At 39.5% G+C, this 16,146-nt stretch overlaps 2 protein-coding genes and 1 non-coding gene across 11 annotated transcripts in view; 1 reads left to right on the top strand and 2 right to left on the bottom strand.

Moving 5' to 3' along the window:
* Window positions 1–16,146, bottom strand: part of LOC106151928 (contactin-associated protein 1-like) — a 142,241-nt gene that overhangs the window by 38,928 nt on the left and 87,167 nt on the right. The gene's annotated exons all lie outside the window — the stretch shown is intronic.
* LOC106151938 (beta-1,3-galactosyltransferase 5-like) lies at window positions 2,125–13,973 on the bottom strand. 7 transcript variants are annotated; one of them, XM_087015512.1, is made up of 3 exons: window positions 13,545–13,973; window positions 6,664–6,828; window positions 2,125–3,718 (listed from the first exon to the last, which is right to left on the bottom strand). In XM_087015512.1, the coding sequence occupies exon 3, from the start codon at window positions 3,525–3,527 to the stop codon at window positions 2,235–2,237; it is 1,293 nt and encodes a 430-aa protein (XP_086871638.1). In that variant the 5' UTR covers window positions 3,528–3,718; window positions 6,664–6,828; window positions 13,545–13,973; the 3' UTR covers window positions 2,125–2,234. The 7 variants fall into 7 exon arrangements, with proteins under 7 accessions (XP_086871638.1, XP_086871636.1, XP_023933144.2 ...); XM_087015510.1 differs by lacking the exon at window positions 6,664–6,828; XM_024077376.2 differs by lacking the exons at window positions 6,664–6,828; window positions 13,545–13,973 and adding an exon at window positions 12,887–12,911.
* Trnat-agu (transfer RNA threonine (anticodon AGU)) lies at window positions 10,961–11,034 on the top strand. The gene has a single exon. It is a non-coding gene; the product is annotated as a tRNA-Thr (tRNA).

The following is a 16,146-nucleotide window of genomic DNA, read 5'->3' as shown; positions in this document are numbered from 1 at the left end:
ACTAATAAGTTAAAAAGAGTACATCAATCGGTTTTATACCACAAATGATTGTAATTGCAATATAAATAACTGAATGATTCAAAGGGACTTTGTATGATATATATTAGGATATTATATATGCATACCTGTCAATATTGACATTTGCCAGAGATGGAGATTCCCTCGCGCGCCCTACGTCTCTCTCTCTCCCCCCCCCCCCCCCCCCCCCAAAGAGAGAGAGAGAGAGAGAGAGAGAGAGAGAGAATAAAAACACTGTTCCTCTGTTTTTAATACTTTGGGAAGTGGGATGCAACGCCTCGTTTTTTTCTTTATAAATCTGTCAGAAGTTTACTGTAATCAAATACATTGGCTACAGAAAAAAATTTAGAAAAATGAAATCGGCAATTGAGTAAATTATTAAATTTCAATTTAAGTATTTCATTACTTCAATAATTCTATCAGCTGTTTTACAAATTAGTCACAATAACAGCCTGTTTTAATCAATAATAAAAATAAGTTAATTTTTGCACGCCGATATTTTAGTGTCGGCCGTCCCAATTATCTCACTTCATAAATAATGAAATAAGAAATAAGCACGAAAGCTCATTCAAAATAAGAAATAAGCACGACAGTCCATTCATTAGCACACCTGGTTAATGTTGTCTGACATATATGCTGGATGGTCGCGCAAACAGGCCCTAGTGCATAAACGAAGACACAAAGCAAGACTGCAATATTTCGTGCAAGTCAGCAACCATACTTGATATGAAAATTCATTTCAGACACTTTGTGCATAGATTAAAAATAGCAAACTTTGAGTCCAAGTTGATTCTGTCGGCACTTTATACCCCATTTAAAACTAATTTTAATTTTGTTTCCTTTCGTAGCGTTGACGCTTTGCCTGTTGATTTCCAGAGATGCTTTTATCGTAATGTTTCCCTTTTTCCCGCGAACGATGATACACCCTGCAACTTACAAACTTTCTATTCTTTAAAATTCAGCTATAGCCTATCGCTCAAACCACACTACAAACTTATTTGAAACTTGCATATGCACTGTATTTTATCTTTTGACGTTTTAAAACTTCTTTAACAACTTTTACCGGCCTCAGGCTGCCCGCTTCGCAAAGCCATTTAGAGTTAAGAAACCACAATACAACGCGAATCTATTGTTTTGATGTTCACGCAGTAACCAAAGCTTGGCAACAGCTGTAAAATATCGAATGTATTGTGGATAAGCAGCCACGTAGCCAGGGGGTTAGGAAAAGGTTGGGCCAGTTTATGTTCATTTTTACGTTCACTGAGGAAGTTTACTTGAAACAGAAATTATTACAAACAATGTCTGCGGTTTAAATGATTGGTATCTCGGGCCAAGTTTCGTCCCATGACAATATAAACATACATAGTCGTTTTGTTTTTGGCATTTCCTCCTCATTGTTAACTGCAATCACTACCCTGCATGCATGAAACTAACAACTCTTGTGACGGCACCTTTCCGTGAATGAAGTGGCCGCATGTTCTAACGACAGGATAAAGAAAAAAAATCTGATAAGTTGGGAGATTTTTTTTCTCGGGAGATTGGAAAACATGTCCACAAATCGAGAGATGGGAGTGTTAGCAGCTGCGTATATGTCAATTCGTTATAATTAGCATTTACGAGAAGGGAAATACTGCACAGAGGACGCCGCACTGCTCGTTTACAAGCTCAAGGGCCTCCTTTTGCATCTTTATTGATCTCGAATTCGCTGGAAAAAAGTTCTACAAGGACGTGTACTTGGTACCCAGTAAAATGGTTCTATATCATAAACTCAGACAAAGCAATGTCATTCAAATATTCAGCCATGGCAAATCCAGTAAACTGTTTGTCAAAAAGCATGAGAAGAGCAACCAATTTTTTTGCCATTTTCCCGAAAACACAACCCCAATATTTTGTCCGTCTCGCCTGCCCCTCCCAATTATTCTTTTTTGCTTTTCACAGACATGAGCCGATGGATGTTTCATTAGGCGCAAGGTGTATTTTCTTCCATTTCTGAAAGGGGGGATGGATCAGTCAGCCACTTTATCTTTGGGGGGGGGGGGGGGGGGGCAAGTTCCCATGGTTTCTCTTCGCCGATACTAAAATGCAAAAAAAAAAATTTAAGACATGTTCAATTTCTTTTAGTTGCCACGACAGAGCAACCCTAATTTATTCAAATCTGTAAAAAATTACTGTATTTTGAGTGCTTGACATATATGAGATCATTGTGCATTATTATGTCAGGAGGGTTTTTTTCCTCGCTCCTTTTCAAAAATAATATTCCACATATAATAAAATTTATCGAGTCCGTGTAAATGCGCAAACATGTACAGGTAATAATGGGGCCCGGTGAATTTCTCCACCAGATCCGCTTGAAAGTAATAAGCTTTGTTCAAAGGCTCGTGTTTTACGTTCTCCAGTCGAGAAGGTAGGAGCCCGGTTATGTAGAAATCGTCCACCCAAAAGAAGGGGGTCACTTTAGAGATCTCGTACATCTCTGGCACTATATCTCCCGAAAAGAGGAACGCGGAGCCCGAACAATATTTGGGATAAAAATCATCTTTGTACTCTTCCGGACTTATATACCATTTGCTTTTTACGTCGCGCATGACCTTCATGCGGGTCCATAAATGACAAAGTATAGCTCTTTTCGCTATCCCGTAATGTTTTAAAGTTTTCAAATGTTTAACTAAAGAGAATATGTTAATAAATATATCGTCATCCGATTTGAGTACGAATTCCGCCTGGCGGCAATACGTTGTCATCCATTTAAGACCTTGAATCCCTTTATATGTTAGGTTTTTATAACTATCCAAATAGTCCTCTTGGATTATGTCGTTAAATCTATCGCTCTCCATTAATAGAGAATCTTGGACGGTTTTCGATGGGGATTTCCCTATAAGAAACACCATACGCATTTGCAAGTCTGGGAAAAGTTTTGTATTGCCCCAAGTTTCGCGGATTGTTGATCGACGTTTGTAATGTTCAGGGCTAGAATGCACGTAAGTCAAAATAAACACAGGCGACTGCCCACACGTTTTCTCGCCAGGGTTAATAATGTATTTAAAATCGTGTGGATTTGAATAATTGACCTTCAGTGCCTCTTTAAACTGCTCGGCAGAAACTTTTCCGTAAAAATTGTGAACCGAGCGCACTGGTTGGCCCGTGTCCCCACTTTGCCCGGTGCGGCCTGTCTTGCCTCCCGTGTCACCAGAGACCCCTGGTGGTGCCTCGTTTGTTTTATTCCGGGGTCTGAATTTAACGACATTGATGAGTGAGTTCGAAGGTTTACCTGTTTTATTTACAGTACGATTAGATTGTGGCCGCATCACTTGGACGAACGCTCGATAACTTTCTTGCTCTTCAAGCCCTGAAGATCGCCCAATACGTTCCAAGCCTTGTCGTTCTACATCTTCCGTGTGCGACGCCAGTTGCTGCTGCGTCTGACGCCATGAATAAATATTGAAGAGTAACAACAATATCACTATGACATTTACCGTCCTTTGCGTCAAAACAGATTTCCGAGGAAACATATTGTTGGTTTATTTTATCTCAGTATATTGTACGTATTTTTCTTCTTTTGAATGAGAATGCTCTCGTCACTTGCTGCTAAAATCGCGCCGTTTTAGTGGATTCTCTCAATGGATGCCTCTTATGTGTGCTTTTCCACCAAAGATGATAAGAATTTTTAAACCGGAACATCTTGTCGCCACTGTATTTTCATCTGAAAGACAGAAATAAATAAAAATGTTATCTATGTCTACTAAAAGCCAGTTGTCTTTAAAGACGGGGGAGGGGGGCGACAAATGCTTGTCGTCGAAGAATAGGGGCCTACTCTTATTTGATACCCTAAGAACGGGTAGTGAGCCAACTTGTCACTAAACTAACACAGTAATTATAATGATGAATCAGTTGACATTGCTGGCAGTTAATGATTTATTAAGAATATCAATGCGCAACTGTAAAATAAATCCAACGCCAACGAATGTGTCTCAAGCAATTTAGATCTTTGCATGTGTGATTGTACAGTTTGGAATTCAAGGTTGTCTGTGGCATTATCACAGTGACGTCAAGTCAAATAACGTGCTGAGTAAAGCCTCTGGAGATTCCATTAAATCCTAATGAAATGCGGTAATTAGAACATGTTTTTCGAACAACTATTTCAGTAGAGGGGATGCAAAGGCAAGCATTTGCAAAATCGATGCACAAATAACAAAATTGAATAAATAAATATATAAATAAAATGACATAAATGAAATAATGATTGCATGAGTGGAATATGAGTTTTCCAAGAAAAGAGATAACTTCCCATGTTTAAAATATGCAAACCAAAGTAGCATCCAACTTGTAGGCACCTATTTCATTGACAACAATGACAACCCCTGCGGTTAAAAGCACCAACTGGGGTCTTCATCATAGACATGTACAATCAGTAGGCCTAAGCATATAATTTTGTACCAAATCAAAAACTATTCCAACTAATACAAAGGATTTATACAACTAATGTATCTTATACTTAAAATGCGAGATGAGAACGGATGTAAATTATGCAGAGCTAAAACTAATCTCAACGTATTTTTGTCAGTGTACAACAAAGGTGCCCGCTATGTTGCAACCTTCACGGTACATCATACATGTAACAACTAGAGCTGCAAATTCAGACATCCCAAGATTACGAAACCCTGACCACTGTAAGCATTTGTATGCCCTGTAATGATATAAAATAACTGAAAATGAAAACTTAACCTAGTACCGAATTATTCAACGGAAAAATCTGTGACATCAAGTAAAATGAATTATACGATATCTCTAAGATAATGCGAGACAATAACGTCACATTTTCACTTGCAACTTCTACTTCCTGCAGCCAAGAACAGAGTCGTACATGTTTAAATAAACACTGTCACCAAGAAGAACTTTTCTATCCCAGCCCGTTAAATTATTAACGGCAAAATCTATCTATACTCTAAAATTATACTCGATTCCGAGAATCAAAAAGCGGTCCCGAGAATCAAAAATCGATCCCCAGAATCAAAAACTAATGGCAGTTATTGCAAAATAAAATAAATAGAAAATAAATAGGCATTGTAACCTTCTCAGTCCTCTTGTTCTTTAATCAACCCCAGCTATGCATTAATAATGAATTGAGCATTAACAAGGTGTTGATTACTATTCGCACCTGCATGTGTGACTTTGAGATTGAGTGCCTGTCTGTACTCTACCGTACATGTTCCTACCTCTTGCTTCACGTTAAACTAGGGAATCACGTCACCAATTACCGTACGCAATTCTTGGTTATTACATACTATATTACATACCAGTAAAATGCATTTTCTTTCCTGGTGAACATCGTCACAGTTGTCAGCTATTTGCATCAAAGTGTATTCAGCGTGTTTAAGAATTGATTCTTGACGCTCTGACATGTTTCCATTGTATGCTCATAAACAATAGATGTGCGCAAATCCAAGTGCTGTTATATTGTCGAACTTTCAAGGAGAATATGCAATCAACCTAGATGGCTCAAAGTCTCGCGACTTAGCCTAAAATGAAGCGGGATTTTGCGAGTTTTGCAGGAGAGTTGGGACAGAAGTAATGACAAGGAATAAGAGCTGACAGAATAGAGTCTTTTCCACGAAATCGTGAGCATGCGCAGTTCGCGCCATTTTGTGCGGGACTGTTTCTCAGGGGGAAAGAGTAGAAGGGGCCTTCGGTACTTTTGTAGTATACCCCCCCCCCCCCACCCTGTAACTTTCTGTAACTTTCACTTTTCAAACAGTTTTTTACATTTTATTGTTTATCTATGTCAAAGCTGTTGAAATAAAATGCTTTTGTAATTACCTGTGGACTTTTTATTAGTGTTAATCACGTTTAATCCAGCCCATTGAAATACAAAGTTAGAATCTTCAATTTACACTCGCAGTCAATAACTTGCCGCATTTTCGTTGGCTAACCCTAAGGTAATTTTATGTGAACAAGTAGCTCATAATAATTTCACAGAGGAAATCCAAGTATACAATGTATCAATCCTATGTTCACATAAAATAAGGTAGAGTTAGCCAACGAAAACGCAGCAAGCTGCGGTTACATTGTAAATTTTCACATTGTATTTCAATGGGGTGGATTAAACGTGATTAAAACTAATAAAAAAGACCACAGGTAATTACAAAAACATTTTATTTCAACAGCTTTGACATAGGTGCAAAAGACACTGTAAAAAAATGTTTGAAAAATGAAAGTTTCAGGAAGTTACAGGGTGGGGGGGGGGGGTATACTACAAAAGTACCGAATGTCCTATCTTTGCTGTCGATGAGGTACGTTTTTAGTTCTTTCATTGAAAAGTCATCAGGTACTTCTGCTAAATTTCTATTCCAACTGCTCCCATGAATATGTTTTCGAAAAAAATCAGGTGTTAACATGTTACGAAACTTTGAAAATTCAGATTGAAATGAGCACTCCTCGATATGGCGTCCGTCGTGTACACTCCACACTTTCCCCCTGAAACTTCAAATCCCGCAAAATCTCGCGTTCCCACGGATAATTTAGCGGAAGTCACGTGACCGTGGAAAAGACTCTATTGATCTATCCACGGATATTTTTTGTGGTTGTTTTTATATCATGCAAAATTAAAGTCTGTACAAAGGTAACAATTGATCATGGTTTGCGCCTTACTCTGGTTTTGCTTCCTAAGGGCTCATTCCCAATTAAAGTATCGGTCTGCTAAGATCAATCCAACTCCGTGGAGACTCTCGCTGAATGTAATCAGATTGACAGATTAACAAGCTTCGATTGGCGTCAGATTCCAGCTTTACCTGCTACCGTACCTGCGGTGAGTACCTACCATGTAAAGACGAAACTACAGCAAACATTACGTCAAAGTCGAGCCCTATTTGCACGTGAGCCCCAATAATATTAATTGATTTCTGCGCATCGATTCCCTTCCATTTAGCAGGTCATCGCTTTGTCACAAACACGTTGAACGTATACACCTGTACTTGTCGCTTAGTGTCATGTTGACATTCCTTCCAATATCTTAATAGTTGTTCCCTATCTTTGCATTGCAGGCATCATTTCAATTTTCACCTTTTGTATTTAGTTGGCAAAAGCTGCACATTGATGTGCTAATATAACTTAAATCTAGACTGGCAATAACTAAAAATTTCCCTATACAAGGACAGCTATTACAGAGGTTACTGTTTCAACAGATGGCATTATCCTCTTTGCAACAAGCGCTTACCAGTATCCTCAAAAACCTGCCAGAAAACAATCATACATGGTAGGCCTTCTTCACTGTATTCTGTCGGCGTGTCCTATCCAATAAATAAACCCAATCACCTCTGAACGTATACAGCCTTTATATGCAGAGGGGCCGCTGAAGTTTACACGTCCGCTTTCCTTGTATCTGATATGTTCGTGTCAGATAAACGGAAAGCTTCATATTGAGGTTAAGTCACCTATACCGACCTGCCATTGGGGATGATAAGATTAACTTCCATCGTGATCTGGTGTGATTCGATTGCCCCTAAAGATAGCTCGAACATCCCATTAGACTTTTAAAAATTCACGTATTTTTCTATCGTTAATTCGCTTGGTCACTGAATTCAGCTACGACACGTACGTTGTTAGCTGCGTGTTATGCAGGAAGAAAAACGTCACCTGCTTTATATTGTTTAAAAAAGAAAGAAATGATTGTAGTCTATAGATGTAGATAGGATACATACGGTGGGGCTGATACAGTTTATCACTCCTAGAGACGGCGGTGATATCGACGTATTCTTTTTAAAATTACGGGTTTTGGGTGGGAAAGGTTACGAATTCCCTTTGTATGTTTGACAAATTATGCCCTTCGACCCCCAGTCTTCGCCGCCGCATTGCCTCAACTACTTTATATTGTTTAAATAAGAAAGAAATGATAGCAGTCTATAGATGTAGATAAACCAGATTATATGCGGTGTGGCTGTTTTAACTCCTAAAGACGGCGGTGATATCGCCGTACTCGTTTCAAAATTACGGGTTTTTTGTTGGGGAAGGTACGATTACCATTTTTATGTATGACAAATAATGTATTGCTGTATTACATGGTATTATGGGGGCCCTCGGGCAGTGCATAAACATCTCTCTCTCTCTCTCTCTCTCTCTCTCTCTCTCTCACACACAGCCTAGCCTCTGGTCTAGTAGAAGGCAGTCGAAGATAAAATAAGACAATATGTATGACACAAAGTCCAGGCTTTTACTCCAAGTTTTGACTGCCACCGTCATAACAATACACAATCTCTACAGTTATCAAACTTTTACGACACAATTTAGTCTACGATTCTTTATTACCAGCATTTTTGTCTCTAGCTTACCTTTTCTATTATACCTATAAAGCACCAATGAAGACATTCAACTTCTACCACCCTATTTTTTTTCTTTTATGGCCCACCTCCTTTCAAACATGATTATAGTGAATGACCAAAGGCACATGGAATGCAGCAAGCACGCTGTACGCTACATCACTGATAAATCCCAGAAGCTTGTTAAACAAAACAAGTATTATGACCACAATTGACTGTCTAAATACCTCACTCAGCAGCACACACACACACACACACACACACACACACACACACACCTGTGTTCGATCACTACATATGCATTCGATTACCGTACCTCATCCGGATTCCGACTGCCTCGTCTTGAAACTGCGAAGAGACAAAATGTCCCAATGTCATCTATGTCACCCACGTACTTTGACCTTCCTGTACGACATCTACTGGCACTCTGGTGAGACGTCTTTATTGATTACGTAGACCTACAGGTATTCACTTCACTTCAACAAATAAGACCACGATATTCTGACTGTCCTAAAATCAAACACGATCAAACGCTCGACGATTCTGCCTAGCTGGAAGCTAACGTGCAATGCACCCTTTGCAATACAGTTGGTCACATGAGGTGTCGGTCTTTCGACGTCTATAATCAATCGAATGCGTGCAACATGTGTTGATACAAAGACCCCGTTTCCATACCTAGATCGCTCTAGCAGGATCGACCCATCGCCGAGGGGTTTCTTGCCAAATAGCTTTCAGTTTAAGCAGGTTTGGTGTCTGGCACGCCTACTGAAGCTGTTATGGGTTAATTAACTTGAATAACCTTTGAATAACTTGAGAGAGAGAGAGAAAGAGAGAGAGAGAAAGCAGTTTTTAAAAACATTTCATGGGCAATTTTTATCTTTGCGACCGCTGTTACTTGATCTTCAATACTGGTGACGGTATGCCTTTGGTCTGTTAGGTATACTGATGTTACTTCCTCTTACCAGCTGATGACAACATTCGAAGTGAAATTTAAAAAAAAAAGCTTTGATCAACAGAAATTCTCATCATTAGCATGCCAATCATCACATGAAACACACGTGCAAGACACCCTTAAGGTCAAACCACAAGCAACATTAACAGACATATACTAAAATGATACAGCTGTATCGGTACATTTTGAGGTAATAACAAGTAATTAAGCCACAGGGGTTTTTACTCGCTTTCCCTCTCTTACGGCTATCTAGACGTCAATCATCTGTACAGCTGAAGTACGTGCATACTAGTACCACTCCAGCTAAATAGGACCATAAAGCATTTATTAATGTGACATTAATAAATAAATACTCTATGCTTCATATACACCACACCGCCAACACACACACACACACACACACACACACACACACACACACTTTACTAAAAATTCTCATTGCCGAGTTGCTGGCATGCATCCGATTCATGCAATATATGTATGTACAGGCTCATCTGTTTTAGACCCTGTTTTCCTTTGTATCACTTTTTTTTAAATATCACTGTTAGGACCTCACTTACTGGTAATAATATAAAACATTTCTCCTAGTTTGTGGTTATTGATTTGATCTGACTGCATATGACCTTTCGCAGACACAGTGCGTGGTGACTTTCTCTAGGCGTTTCCTTTTTAGTCGAAGAAAGGCAAAACAAAGACCTGTATCAAATATGCTTATTAATTGCCTAAGGTGATGCATAGAGTGATTATGATCGAGATATTGCGTTTTCATAAAACAGCAATAATGGAAAATCACAGATCCCATTAAAGTTGTTATAAAAAAAGGCCTATCAATTTTTGGATTAACCGAAGGGTCGCATGGGCAGTGGTCTCAGGGGAGGGGGGGGGGGGGTAGGTAGACCAATACAGCGGTATAAATAGGTGGGACACTGCTCTCTCTCTCTCTCTCTCATACACACACTCACAGACGCACACACACAGGCATACACACGCAGACACACACACGCACACACACACACACACACACACACTAACAACCACATCAATACAAAAACCTTAGACGTGTGTGCCCGTGCTTCTTTTTCTCTGGAGTAAATATCACTGCTTAGTAGACCTACCTGTCATTATGTGTACTTTTAGTACGACAAACATTTGTACAGCAAGTAGATGAATAAGTAATTTGATTTAGGCTTACTGTGTAGGCTTTTCGGTAAAACAATCAGTAATTTTGTCCATGTTCGGATCAACGCAATCGGACAATTATTTTCAGAAAATACTTTACGACGAGGAACGCACAATATATAGGAGAGGACATCACTGTAGTATAACTTTAATCTAGGCACAGATGTCAGCATCTGCTTTCGCCCCCCCCCCCCCCCCCCCCCCCACACACACACACACACTTCCTATGCTGTTGTGAGAAAATACATATTCTTAGAACATTTTCAAGTCTAGTGAACGAATACAGATTATATTCTCGCCTCAGCCGAGATGACTTTGTTGCCATTTATTTATTATTGGCCTATATGAGCCTTATTCAGTCCTTATCTTTGTCATGTTTTATTCATATCAGTAGCAGGCCACACAAAAGCTGTGTGACATCAGATAAACCCGATAATATCGGGAGGACAACATTCGGGACAGGGGCCAGGGCACACGAATTGTCACACCAGTCTGCAACAGCGGCTCTATGGCTTAGTTGGTTAAAGCGCCTGTCTAGTAAACAGGAGATCCTGGGTTCGAATCCCAGTAGGGCCTTCTTTTCTTCCCTTTTCGCTTTGTTTTTATTCGTTTACGCTACGCAAATATTTCAGTTTCGATTTATGTTTCAAGGTGATCTTCAATTATCATGTGATAGTTAAAACGAAAAATCATTGTTTACAATCTCAGCCGTTGGTGTTTGTAAAGTACCTTTATGATCAATAAAAATAAAACGGCCATAACTGCAGTCCAACTGTATAGCGTCAGGCTGGAGGACCAGCTACTCCTCATCTCTCTGCTCCAGCGTTGCCACTGTCATCCCACCCGATGAAATAAAGCAACTTAAGACGCATACTGCATGCTGATTTTCATTTTCATTTACATTAGCGTGGTTGCTTTATCGAAATATTCGCATTGGGAACATCGGTTTTACAGGTTATAATACGGGAAGTGTTTTGATTGCTAGTCTGTAATGCGTTCACGCAGAATATGTCTTGGTGTAAATAAATGAAAAGCGTGATAAATCCGAGATATTATGTATCTGACACTGTTCGTTGGTAACAATGGGCACGAGAATACATACCAATGATTCTGTTTATACGCTGAAACAATTTTTCTGCACAACTAGAAAAGCACCTAGAGAATCCTAACTTCCTCCTACTTATTGGTGATTAATTAATTTATAGCCACCAATACCTAACTGATTGTATGTCGATCGTAGCTAGTCCATTTCTTACCTATCCTGAAATTTTTATCAAAATCCGACAATAACTTTCTGAGTAAGAATTATTAACAGACAAACATAGGTAAGCAAATGCAACTTCTTTCATAAACCGTTTTCATTGATGCGACCAATTTTGGTTTGCCATCCGATCCAATAGCCTGAGTGTAAACTAGCCTAGGCATCGAGAAATCAACCTGGTCACGTCCCCAATCCAGTACTATCCAAACACCGCCGGTAAGTAGTTGGTAAAGCATTATATCGGCCCTAGATCAATGCGCTTAGTATGCATGTGTACTGAAATCATTAATAGTCAGACTCCTTTGGTTTATTGGAGACAATAGAGTTATTCCAGGCACGTTGTTCTATATGTAAAGTAATCGTCGCTTTTGGAGACACTGGGTAGGCGCCATGCCCACAGAAATAATAAGCTATATATATATATTTGCTTTTCTCTCCAACTACTATAATTTCTCAATTTGTATACTGACCATCGTATTTAACGTAGCAGTCGCTCTGTAACTAAAGGCGTATTTGATTTGAACATGTACTTGTAAAGCTAATAAGAATAAATTGAACCCCCCACCCAACCCCGTTTGAAATAAGTCCATCACTCTCTTGTTCTCTCTCTCTCTCTCTCTCTCTCTCACACACACACACACACACACACACACACACACACTTCGTAGATCAGATTAAATCTACATCCATTTGGTTAACACTAGTGCCCTATTGTGTCAATACAAGCCAAAGAAAAAATTATATGTCAATCGATCCGAACGTTCACTCACATTTCACATGTCTGCCCCTTCGTACACAGTATGTTAATACAATAGCACCACCTACTAATTATAGCCTGTATATACTATTAATGATCGATATGATCGAGTGGATATGTTTTAAAAATTATTCTCCGGGGCATAGTGACTGTATACGCCGTCTAGTCTCACGTTGATGGTGTATTGGGGGTGGGGGCTTTACTTACACGTTCATTAGCCTGCTTTGTCGCTCAGTGCGCAGCACCTTCATTCGCGTGTATCTCCCTCTATTTTTCATGGGTCTTGTCGCTGTCGGCCATTTTCAGCTGAGGTGAAAATTACCCCACTGTGTACAGGTGTATTGTTTGTGACCCTACTGAGAAGTGTGTACCACTACCAGTACACTGGGTACCTAGTCGAAAGCTAGTACCTTAATTAAATGCCTAAGAAGTAATCTAGATACAACACCACTCAGCCGACTGCTGATCAACATAGAAAGGTCCGCATTCCATCCAATGTCATATTAAGACTTGCCCACCTACCTGCCCGTTTCTGATAGGTAAGAGATTTATCTAACGTGAAGTGAGTTACGCAACATCTAGCGGTGTTGAACAGGTGGACCCAGTTTCTTTATCGATAGACCGTGTTGTATTAAGTTGCCCTCTTGCTGTTTCCCTCTTCTATGCCTACGTCTAGGATTCAGTTTGGAAATAAACAGATCTAGACACATTCCTATCTGACAATTAAGATTATTATTTGAGCCAAACAAGTGCTGGGTATGATATTTATAAAACTGTAAAGTATAAATCTACCCCAGCTACAGGGAGTCCTAACTAGGTCTGCCCAAATACAATGTATAACATAATCATTATTCGCCACCCTTCATGGACACATGCTGCGCGGGTTGGCGGGGCCGTCTATCAGACTGAAACTTGCGTGTAGCGATCATGTTGCCTTTTTCAGGCCAAAACATGGGCACATTGGTCGCCCAGCTGCTTATCTACGTTATAAAAGGTTGTTCTCAATCATGAATCATTGACCCGATTGAAATGCTTCCCCGAGCTTTGGAATTTGAACTACGAACTTACCTTAAACTATTAACGTTCGTTGGGTGGCGCCTGGCTGTTTCACACTAAATATGTCCACTTCGTGCCGATCAACAACTAAAATACCTTCATGTTCGACTTGTGGCGGGAGTCATATCATGAACTTAGTGGTAGCCAGGTCCTTCCTTGATGAAATTGATAAGAAGGCTGCCCGTGACCTAGTCAGTTCTTTGATCGAAGGTCGTTTACTTTCTGTTTACCTGGTCACTAAAGGCGTGGTCGTATTAACACGTACTACGCGTAGCGCTCAGCCAGTTGTTTCACACTACTCTATACCGTGACTATTCAGTCCAGAAAGAAAACACCTTGAACGCGTTTAAGAGTGACGTCCCTCCTCACGGCTTCTCTCTCTCTCTCTCTCTCCAGTTAGCAGTGAAGTTAACACCCTCAGTTAACACGCTTCAGTGGTCGCACTGTACATAACCTAGATTCTATTGATAGCTCAGATGCATTGTTGTTTCGGTCGTTTTCGTGACGACATTCGCTGGAATCGGTTACCCGAATGGAAATAAGACAAATAACAGATTACAGTGTAAACACTTAAAGTCTTAAAATATTATTTTTGTTATGATTTTTCACTCGAAATAGATTATTTTTCGTAATTAAACGAACTTGACATAGCCTCACGACATAGGCAGAGTAGGCTACATGGGCGACTTGATTAGTTATTTTCAGGGGCAGTGTGCCGTCGTACACGTGCTACCTGTAAATTAAGATCAAATTTTAATCCGGAAATCAAATTTCTTACTTTGGTAAGAAGTGTTTAGGGTGTTGCTCCAAATTGGATGTTGCTTTTATCGCAGTGTCATTCATTCTTGCTCCTTATCAAGAGGATTCCAAAATGATGCGTCATTATGTGAAATATTCCTGGAAGAAATACATTGAATGCAGAGAAACTTGAAATGCAGTTTAAAATGTATAAAAGAACACGTGCCTAGGAGTGCAGTGAAGACCGTTAAGAAGATTTTTTTCTTAAAATAGGTATCAATCTTTTTATCTGTTGTGAAATCGCTCTTCTCCGGGCGGATTTTAAAGAAGTCATTCTCACCAGCTAAGGGCGGGTCATAAAAAATCATTCTTAACTTACGCGTGCTTCGACGGGGGAGGGGCACGAGCGATTATAACTAATCCGCCCGCTTTATCCCAAGATAATGGACTTAATACGTACCAGATCCATGCGTGTTTTTTATTTCTTTTTATGGGACCTGGTTAAGGATTAACACAATGGCATTTGCCTTACTGGTATCTTTACAGTAACCGTGTAACGAAATGACTGTCGTTATTTTATAAACGTTAAATGCTGGATAAAATGAACAAAAGCAAAGACATATTGCCGACTGTATGATCACTTCCACCCTCTACCAGGGCCACAGATTGATTTTTCACTAGATATTAACAAATGTCTGATAGATAAATGGATACATAGACGGTCATTTTGCTGTCTCTGATTTTTGGAAATTCTGCCTATATAATATCTGCCATCCTTGTTTAAACAAATTACGTGATCCTGATGTTATGGATTACAGAATTCCTTTTTGTTTGTTTGTATGTTTGTTTTTAATAAAGACCCCAAGACAATTAAGATACGATGTTTTAATTTGAAAATTTTAATTTATATGCTGTCTAAATAAGGAATGTTCATTAAAGGTTGTCAATTTAAATAAATGGAAGTCAGGTTGAGTCACGATTTTTGTGCGTGCGTGCGTGTGCGTGCGTGTGTGTGTGTGTGTGTGTGTAAGAGAGAGAGAGAGAGAGAGAGAGACTTTTAACCGACAGACGTCTGCGTTGTGTTTACGAAATAACCACAACAATGGCGATAATTCTCTCTATGACCAAAACTGATATCAGAGTATTCCTTCCAGTAGGACAGGAAGGTGGAAGCGAGACAGTCGTGATAATCCACGGGGTAGTACCGTTGATCTGAGCACTAGGCGCCGATGTCTAAAACCCTTCATCATGCCATCTAGGGATAGAGTCCCCAGAAGGTTTAACCAGTAAATAACAACATGCAAAAACAACATCAGACTATACTGGGTGGTTTGCTTCAGATGGCAGTCAAGTTAGGCCTCAGTTCAAAGCATTCTATTGCAGGCCTATATTTTATACAGAATATCGCAAAGACACGTTGATTATAAATATTATATATAATTGAGAAAATTGTGATTAAAATTTTGTAAAAGGTTGATAAAATGAATCAAATAAAAATATTGACTGAAGAGAGAGCGAGAGAGTCAATTTGCGTCAACTGCATTTTAGAACATAAGTGAGATCGGCTTATAACACAAAAGACCATTAAACATTGAACTTATGCAATCGACATTAATTGCAATGGGAATACATGCGCATTTGCGTGCGACCCGTTTTCTATTTTTTTATACCTGTGGGAATCATAACCGTACACAATCGATGAATTTTAATCGGCCTGGGTTTGTCACATTGCATAAGGGAGAGTAAACTGTGGCGCAATCGATGGTTACATCCGATAAACGGCCTTGTTAGCACCAGCCATTTATTATTTAAAACCTCTCTTCCGTTCAAAAGTTGTTTGATTACTTTTCACGAGAGAGAGAGAGAGAGAGAGAGA

This window comes from Lingula anatina, chromosome 6 (assembly GCF_051362555.1).
Source record: "Lingula anatina isolate TDL-2025a chromosome 6, LinAna3.0, whole genome shotgun sequence".
In the NCBI taxonomy this organism is placed as follows: Eukaryota; Metazoa; Brachiopoda; class Lingulata; order Lingulida; family Lingulidae; genus Lingula; species Lingula anatina.
The sequence above is the reverse complement of the archived record's forward strand: the minus strand, read 5'-3'. Positions and strand labels throughout refer to the sequence as shown.